This window comes from Sceloporus occidentalis, unplaced genomic scaffold (genome assembly GCF_023333645.1).
Source record: "Sceloporus occidentalis isolate IW3139 unplaced genomic scaffold, rSceOcc1.0.p SCAF_351, whole genome shotgun sequence".
Lineage (NCBI taxonomy): Eukaryota > Metazoa > Chordata > Lepidosauria > Squamata > Phrynosomatidae > Sceloporus > Sceloporus occidentalis.
Window position 1 is genome coordinate 72,444 of NW_028317331.1, and position 8,488 is coordinate 80,931.

Consider the following 8,488-nt stretch of genomic DNA (forward strand, 5'->3'; position numbering starts at 1 on the left):
ACGGGTCATACACGGCACGGACATACTCAGGCTCCATGCCACAGAGAATTGACCCTATTCACCGATCAGTGTCTGAGAGCCACGTGACACTCTGTAGCTGCAGAACACGCCAACGACCGAGGAATAAATGTGTATGTGCCACATGTAATACACGTGTACCAGAGTACATGTGATATCACACGCATGCATCATTCTACTCACAAACTTGCACCACAAGTGTATAATATAAGCGGAGTACCTACATGACTCGGTGATGGGGGGGGGGGGGCTCGGACTCAGTCACTGGGTGATGAGGGGGGGGGGGACTCGGACTCAGTCAATGGGTGATGGGGGGGGGACTCGGACTCAGTCACTGGGTGATGAGGGGGGGGGGGACTCGGACTCAGTCAATGGGTGATGGGGGGGGGACTCGGACTCAGTCACTGGGTGATGAGGGGGGGGGACTCGGACTCAGTCACTGGGTGATGAGGGGGGGGACTCGGACTCAGTCACTGGGTGATGAGGGGGGGGACTCGGACTCAGTCAATGGGTGATGGGGGGGGACTCGGACTCAGTCACTAGGTGATGAGGGGGGGGAGACTCGGACTGATTCCCCGCCATTACCTGGGGGTCCTCGGCCCAGCTGGCTTTTACTTATTCCATTTCCTCCTGTACCCTTTGAATGAGGGGGGTCTTCATAACAGGGATTGAGCTGAACCAGCCACAGGGTTTGGCAGAGAAAACCCAGCCAATCACTACACAGAGAGTGTCCAGCCAATCATTGCTCAGAATGTTGAAGGAAACCAATCACTTCCCAGAGACGATAACCAATCACAGCGAACAAAAGATTATCCAATAAAATAAAATAACAAAAGTAAATCACACCGACCAGGCGAATCGCGCCAATCACAGAGGAGAGCGATGTTAACCATGTACAGGATAGAAAACTCCACCAATCACTAAGTAAGGCATAGAGATTCATGTGATTGGCATGCACAGCACCCAATCGATTGTATGAGCCGGAGACTCTTTGCACAAATACAACACCTCGTGGTTACCATGGAGACCCCAGATTAATATTAACCAGCCCTTCTGCCTTTAGCCAATCCGGTGTCATGGAACGAGGGTCTCGTGACGGTCAGAGTGCGTAACTTGCTGCGGGCGTTCCCACTCTTAACCAATCAGAGCAAGTTTACTGTCCAAGGCCGGCAAAAAGGCTGCGCATGACTGGCGCGCCTCCGGAGAAACCCCTCCTCACCAGGGTGCTGATTGGCTAGCGCCAGTGCATGTTGCAGGTGGGTGGGGCTAGGGCCCCGCATTCATTGTATTAGCGTCTGCAGAAGGCGCGGAGCTGCAGAGGCACAGCTGGCGGTGAGTTACCTGTCTCTCCTGTTAGTGTGTTCCCCACCCCCTGCAGGCTGTGTCTCTTGTCCGAGTGTTTGCTCCCTGCGGGTTGTCTCTCTTCTCAGTTTGTGCCCCCGCGGGCTGTCTCTTGTTAGTGTGTGTCCCCGCATGCTGTCTCTCTTGTCAGAGTGTGCACCCCCATCGCGTGCTGTCTCTCTTGTCAGAATGTGTGCTCCCCGTGGGCTGTCTCCGTTGGTCTCGTGAAGGTGAGACTGTTGGATCAGAGCGTCACTGCAGCCCGAGACTGGCCGGTTTTAGCGAATGCTCCATTGATGTCACGTCTAGTGATCCTCCTTGGAAGATGCTGGAAGCTTGCGTGCCATGCGCATGCTGTGACTGTTTGCAGTGGGGGGGGGGTCTGACACTTTGATCTTCTCTTTCAGGGGGAAGCAGACACCATGGCTCAGAATACAGAGACCCCCCTACCTCACCCATACTGGCCACGTGACCTGCGCTTGGATGACTACCGTCCCAATGACCGCCCCATGTGGCAGATCCTGGCCTTCCTGTTCTCCGTGTCCGGTGGTTTGCTGGCTGCAACGTGGCTCCTGTCTGGCCGGGCATCCAAGCTGAGCTCCTGGCGCCGGCTTGCTCTGTGCTGGTTTACAATCTGTGGCTTCATCCACGGTGTCATCGAAGGCTGGTTCTCCCTGTACTACATGGAGATCCCACAGGACCAGGCATTCCTCTCACAGCTTTGTAAGGAGGGGATGGGGAAGGTTACGGGATCTGTTGTGGGGTGGTAGGGGAGTGACTGGATCTGTCATGGGTTGGGGTGGTAGGGGAGTGACGGGTTACGGGATCTGTTGTGGGTTGGGGTGGTAGGGGAGTGACGGGTTACGGGATCTGTTGTGGGTTGGGCTGGTAGGGGAGTGACGGGTTACAGGATCTGTCGTGGGTTGGGGTGGTAGGGGAGTGACCGGTTACGGGATCTGTCATGGTAATTGTGTAATTTGTGTCTCTCCAGGGAAAGAATACGCCAAAGGTGACAGCCGATACGTCATGTGAGTGCTCCGCAGGGAGGGAAACTGCATCTAAATACCTTCTCCTCCTGTGTATCCGCTCTGTACGGCCCACCTCCCACGGCACTTACTGTATCTCCCCTTTAATATACTGTAAAGTACACCTGAGATCAATGAATGAATTTACTTACACTCGTACACATGGTCTCACATGCTGTCTCTCTCCACCTGTCTCTGTGCCTCACTCACTGTCTCTCTCTCTGTCCCCCAGAGCGGATAATTTCACAGTGTGTATGGAGACCATCACAGCCTGGGCTTGGGGCCCCCTCAGCGTGTGGACGGTGGTCTCATTCCTGCGTGGCTGCCCTCACCGCTTTGTGCTGCAGCTCATCGTGTCCCTCGGTAAGGAGCAGACGTGGGGCACCTTCCGGAATTCTTGTTGTTAGCTTTACCCCAGTGGGGCAGAATGTGTGGAGTAGAAGAGGAGGCATGTTTTGCGTGGGACTCCGTGGTTGTCTGCCCCTGCAGTAATTGGGCTGTCTCTCTCTATCTCTCTCAGGCCAGCTGTACGGAGACGTGCTTTACTTCTACACGGAGTACCGGGAGGGCTTCAGCCACAGCGAGATGTGGCACCCCCTTTACTTCTGGTTTTACTTTGTATTTATGAACGCTTTGTGGATTTTTATCCCGGCCGCTCTCATCGTGGACTCGTGGCTACAGCTGCGTAAAGCCCAAAGCTCTGCGGATGCTGTCCGGCCCGTGGCCAAAACCAAGAGGAGCTGAGGGGCCACGTGATCATGGAGAGGAGCAGGAAGTGGAGGACGTTTATTGAGAACGTGACGCTGAGTGACGTGTGTGTGTGTGGGGGGTTCTCTGTAATAATGCATGGCAATAAAACTTTTACATTCCCTCTCGTGGCTCATTATGTGTTGATTACAAGGCTTTTCAAGGTCCACGTGCCATATCGGGAGTTACATTTCATCTCCCGCTCGCGACTACCTGACTGTTGCGGGGAGGTGGACAGACAGCAGGCACTGAGCAGCCTGCGCAACCACAGCTTCAGTGTAAAATACGAGCGCGTTCGAGGCACCTGCCACAGATACCCCCTGTGTGAGTGGTGGCCGTCTCGCACCTGTCACAGATACCCCCTTTGTGAGCGGCGGCCGTCTTGCACCTGTCACAGATACCCCTAAATGAGTGGCGCCCATCTCCCACCTGTCTCTGACCTGTCACAGGCTATATTTCCCTTGCTCACGTGGCCCCATTAATCCTCTCTCCCTACCGAACCATCTCGTCTGGATATAAAATAAAACGGCCAGGAAGCCACCATGTACGCTGCACGTGTCCGTGATCCGGCCCCATCGGTGTGGAGCGGTCTCGTGGGGAAGGATTTTTTGGGTGGAAACGCCTGGGTCTGGACTTCGCTCTCTGTGTTTGGGATCTGATTAAACAGATAATGCCGGGGTCCACGAGGTCAAGGTGACGGGAGGGAGTGTGGCTGGGACCTATACTACATAAGGGGGGGGGCTGGGCCAAGGGACTAACAATCACTAGAGGGGGAGGAGGGCACCAGGGACTGCGCCAAAGAGCTAACATTTACTAGGGGGAGGAGGGCAGCAGAGCTTGGCCAAAGAGCTAATATTCACGGGGGAGGGCAAGAAGGACTGAGTCAAAGACCTCGCACAATTGTCAGTCACGTGAGCTTGACCGTGACTGTGGGCGGAGCGGTGACGCGAAGGTGACGTCATACCGGATGTGAGCCGGTAGAGGAAGGGAAATGGAGGAGGAGGAGAGGGAGGTGGTGAGAGTGCGGGTCCGGGTGAGTGGCGGCCACGGAACTGGGGTACATCCACCTGGCTGCATCCCAGCATGGCACTGTCATCCCAGTATGATACCAGTCCCTGCCCCCCCCCCGTCATCATCCCCATCACCCAGTATCCCCAATATCACCATCAAGAAACACATTTGTCACTCATTATCCCCATAAACACCCCCATTATTATCACCCAGTTACCCTATCATCATGATACCCTGGGTGTTCTGCTCCTCCATTGAGGTGTATTTAGGGTTATCGTGGTATTGCCCCTCACACCGTTCTCTGCCCTTCCTCATACCCTCAGCCTTGTCTCTCGTGTATTTTTGCCCCCCGAAGTTTTGTTTCCCAGTAACCTTGCCATTTGTCTCCCCAGAAATGTGACGGGGTCCTGCCACCCGAATGCCGCTCGTTTGCCGTGGATCCTCAGATCACCTCCCTGGATGTTCTGCAGCACATCCTCCTCCGAGCCTTCGATCTCAATGGGTGAGACTCCGCTATGGCTCCGCGTCATGTGACTCCTGTAATGGCATCACTTGAGGCCTTCATATCCTCGATATTATCCTTTTCTCGACAGGAAGAATTTTGGAATTAGTTACCTGAGCCGTGATAAGCAGGGTCACGAGAGCTACGTGTCACTGATGTCAGATTGGGACCTGGGCGCTGCGTTTGAAAGCGCCTCAAAGCCGTACCTGCAGCTCAAGCTGGATATCAAGCCGGCCGAAGACAGTAAGTCTCTGGAGCCTTCAGGATCTCCTAACATGAGTGTCACTTAAAGGGGAACCACTACCGATTTTATGATAGCAGGTGTGTAGGGGCCTGATGTGACGTGCCCATCATGCCTGTCCATGTGAGGACTCTGGGCTGTAACGTGGTTTTCAGTCCGTGTGATTAGTGTTGCAAGTTGTGTAGGTTCCCTGCACAGTGCAATTGTAGTTGTGTGACGGGAAAACATGGCAGCGTTGCACACAGAGGGATCAGACCCTGCGCGGTTACATGCATGTGGTGTAATATTAGCATGTGGGTTTCAGACCCCTCCTAACTTTGTCCCGTTATTTCACAGACATTTTTATGTCCGCGGCATCTCTGTAAGTGCCACCCATCCAAGGGTGACGTCTGTCTGTTCCTGTAGCTCCCCCTCTGTAGTCCTTATGGGACACTGTAATCCCCAGCATCCCCGCGGCCAATTCTCTATAATCCCCAGCATCCCCGCGGCCAATTCTCTGTAGTTCCCAGCATCCCCGCGGCCAATTCTCTGTAGTTCCCAGCGTCCTCGTGGCCCGTCCCCTGGGGTTCCTGGGGCCCGTCCCCTGCAATTTCCAGTGTACCAGCAGTTATTACAGAATTTCCTAACTGCAGGTCCCCTGTTGGAAGACTGGGATATCATCAGCCCGAAGGATGTTATTGGAACAGACTTGTTTTTGGTGGACAAACGCACTCTGTCCTCTGCACTTCCCTTCACGCAGTCCATCTTGTCCCAGGTAAGAGGTGATCTGCAGGCCAGCTGGCTTTCTCTTTAATATATGAGTGACTCCGTTCGGTCTCGGGCCGTTCCTCCTGGCCTGTTACTCATATATATAGCTTGTTGGTTGTGACAGGTGGGAAGGACTCTCTCCAAAGTGCAGCAGGCCTTGAACTGGACGTATGGAGAGGATGTGAAGCCTTTCAAACCACCACTGAGTGACGTTGAGTTTCATTCATACATGAACCATGAAGGACAGCTGACACGTCCAGAGGAACTAAGGCTGCGCATATACCACGGCGGCGTGGAGCCTTCGTTGCGCAAGGTGAATTTCAAATGATAGAGGATATAAATGACTCCCCCCTTTGTCGTCATGAATAACACTTGATTTTCCTCTATTAACCAGGTCTGGGCGTCTCTTGTGTCTCTAATGAGCTGTTTTCTTTCTCCTTCCAGGTGGTCTGGCGTTATCTTCTGAATGTATACCCGGATGGGCTTAGTGGGCAGGAACGCATGGACTACATGAAGTGTAAAACTCGAGAGTACTACCAGCTGAAGAGCGAGTGGAGGGAACGATGCAGCCCAGAGGACTTGGAGTTCATCCAAGGCAACGTCATGAAAGATGTCCTACGAACCGATCGCACACACCCTTATTATGCAGGCTCTGAAGACAGCCCCCACCTGCAGGCTCTACATGATCTTCTCACCACATACGCCGTTACCCACCCTCAGGTGTCTTATTGTCAAGGTATGAGTGACATTGCCTCTCCCATCCTGGCTGTAATGGACAACGAACCTCACGCTTTCATCTGCTTTTGTGGCATCATGAAGAGGTTGGAGGGGAATTTCCGCATGGATGGAGAGTGCATGTCCGTGAAGTTCTCGCATCTCAAACTTTTGCTGCGATACTCTGACCCTGATTTCAACAACTACCTGGTGTCCCGTGGTGCTGATGATCTTCTCTTCTGTTATCGTTGGCTGTTACTGGAGCTCAAGAGGGAGTTTGCTTTTGATGACGCTCTAAGGATGCTGGAGGTGACTTGGAGTTCATTACCCCCAGACCCTCCTGAGAAGGAGGTTGAACTGGTTGGTTTGCCGTGTGCCCCAGGAGAGACTCTTAAAAACACAAGGAGGAGGCACATGATGCGTCCAGAGCGTGGGCTGAGCCCAGAGGGAGAGGAAGACATAGCTGGAAAGGGAAAAGAAAATGACAATTTGGAAATTTCAGACAAAGAACCAGAGAAAGAGCAGGAGCCGGTCAGGCTGAGCTGTCAGTTACTGAAGCAAGCCAGCTTTGGGGAATTTAAGTGTTATGGCACCAGTGTGGCAGAAGCCAGTTTCGAGACAGAGGATTTACCTGTGAGTTCTCTACTCCAGGTCAGACAACCTACAGAAGAGGAGGAAGAAGAGGAACGCTTCTGGGAAGCAGAACCACTCATTAAACCTCTTGACTCCTTAGAGGTGACCAAATCTGTGTCTGTTCCTTCCCTTAGCCCGTGCACCCCCAGCGAAAAGATCACTACTTTTGGGGCTGGGGATGACATAGCAAAGTCCTCTCCTGATGGTGAGAAAGAGGAGGTCCAGCTGGACCCCGAGCAGCCTCCTGCCACCTCACCTGCCCCCATCAGCCTGCCTCCTCCACAGGAGTTCGGGCGCGGCAATCCGTTTATGCTTTTCTTGTGCCTCTCGATCCTGTTGGAGCACCGTGAACAGATCATGAAGCAGAACATGGGTTATGATGAGCTGGCGATGCACTTTAACCGCCTGGTGCGGCGGCACAATTTGAACCGTGTGCTGCACCGGGCCAAGGCTCTGTTTGCCGACTACCTTCAGTCCAAGGTGTGGGACTCTGAGGAGGGAGATGAGGCGGCTGCAGAGTCCCCGAGCACCTCCTGACCCTCTTGTGTTGTCTCTTGACCTGCCGACTGCTGGAGACGTTTTGGAGCATAAGTTTGCTTTTACTTAACGTGACTCTGGTGCAGAAAATATATTATGGATCAGTTTAGGAACATAAATTCTGTAGCAAAAGCTATATGTGACCTGGCAGGGCAGATGAGATATTCTGCAAATCAGACTGTCACAAGGTGGTGGAATTACTCTCCCAACCTCTTCCAGGGAGGGACAGTCCTTCGAGTGCCAGAAGGGTGACTGGATCTCCCTCTTCCAGCACTTGATGGGTTTGCTGTTTTACCTGAGCAGGAGAATCCTGTAAAAAAATTCCACGTGACTCCCGTAACGTCGATGTATGACAATGTTTACACATATATCTCTGAATGTTACCAATATGCTGTTTTATGTAGGAAGATGAAGTCGTGTAGGTGTAGTTCCCCTTGCGGTGGCGGGTTGTATGGACTTCTGTGTACTGCTTAAGAACTCCACTCTCCGTGGCTGGGATGTGGCAAGCACAAGAGATCACTATACATTGTAAAACTGTTCAGCACATTTCTCTGGTTTGCACGGAGGAGACTCTGTTACAGGCCTGGTGAGACTGCTCTATGAGAGTATGTGACAGCAGGGAAATTCCATATCTACCCACTAGATGGCAGCTCTCGCCTTGTATTATGGTATAGTCTGGGGTATCATTTGTCTCAGCCAGGCAAGAAGGTTAGGTTACAACACATGGCTCTGTGGTCCATCTCACTCCATTCCTTGGGTTTAACTTTTCATTCTGTGGCTTGGATTTAACAGGCACATACAGTATTTGCCCCTGGTGAGGGCTATAGTCTAATAGACATTTCATCATCGGAGAGGAGCTGAAGGCAGCGGGCCCTGGCCCAGCGCTCCCTTTTAATGTGTGAAGTCACAACACAATTTAGTGAATAGACCCCCTTGGCACAGACTGGGAGAAGGCTGGACGTGGCATCAGCG

The 8,488-nt window shown here is 52.9% G+C and overlaps 2 protein-coding genes across 2 annotated transcripts; both read left to right on the forward strand.

Annotated features, from left to right (window-relative positions):
- Positions 1-1,781: 1,781 nt before the first annotated feature.
- LOC149274024 (3-beta-hydroxysteroid-Delta(8),Delta(7)-isomerase-like) lies at positions 1,782-3,128 on the forward strand. Its single transcript, XM_089505884.1, has 4 exons — positions 1,782-2,082; positions 2,351-2,387; positions 2,617-2,747; positions 2,905-3,128. Exons 1-4 carry the CDS (start codon positions 1,782-1,784, stop codon positions 3,126-3,128), a joined length of 693 nt encoding a protein of 230 aa, XP_089362010.1.
- A 994-nt stretch (positions 3,129-4,122) lies between these two features.
- LOC149274025 (TBC1 domain family member 25-like) lies at positions 4,123-7,516 on the forward strand. Its single transcript, XM_089505885.1, has 6 exons — positions 4,123-4,164; positions 4,535-4,644; positions 4,736-4,887; positions 5,518-5,639; positions 5,757-5,945; positions 6,077-7,516. Exons 1-6 carry the CDS (start codon positions 4,123-4,125, stop codon positions 7,514-7,516), a joined length of 2,055 nt encoding a protein of 684 aa, XP_089362011.1.
- The last annotated feature ends 972 nt before the right edge of the window (positions 7,517-8,488 follow it).

Excerpts from the sequence above, each read along its gene's own strand:
- LOC149274024 (XM_089505884.1), top strand. The coding sequence starts at position 1,782 with ATGGCTCAGAATACAGAGACCCCCCTACCTCACCCATACTGGCCACGT. Across the intron at positions 2,388-2,616 it reads GGTGACAGCCGATACGTCAT|AGCGGATAATTTCACAGTGT; the intron begins GTGAGTGCTCCG and ends TCTGTCCCCCAG. Across the intron at positions 2,748-2,904 it reads GCAGCTCATCGTGTCCCTCG|GCCAGCTGTACGGAGACGTG; the intron begins GTAAGGAGCAGA and ends TATCTCTCTCAG.
- LOC149274025 (XM_089505885.1), top strand. The coding sequence starts at position 4,123 with ATGGAGGAGGAGGAGAGGGAGGTGGTGAGAGTGCGGGTCCGG. Across the intron at positions 5,640-5,756 it reads CGCAGTCCATCTTGTCCCAG|GTGGGAAGGACTCTCTCCAA; the intron begins GTAAGAGGTGAT and ends TGGTTGTGACAG. Across the intron at positions 5,946-6,076 it reads TGGAGCCTTCGTTGCGCAAG|GTGGTCTGGCGTTATCTTCT; the intron begins GTGAATTTCAAA and ends TTCTCCTTCCAG.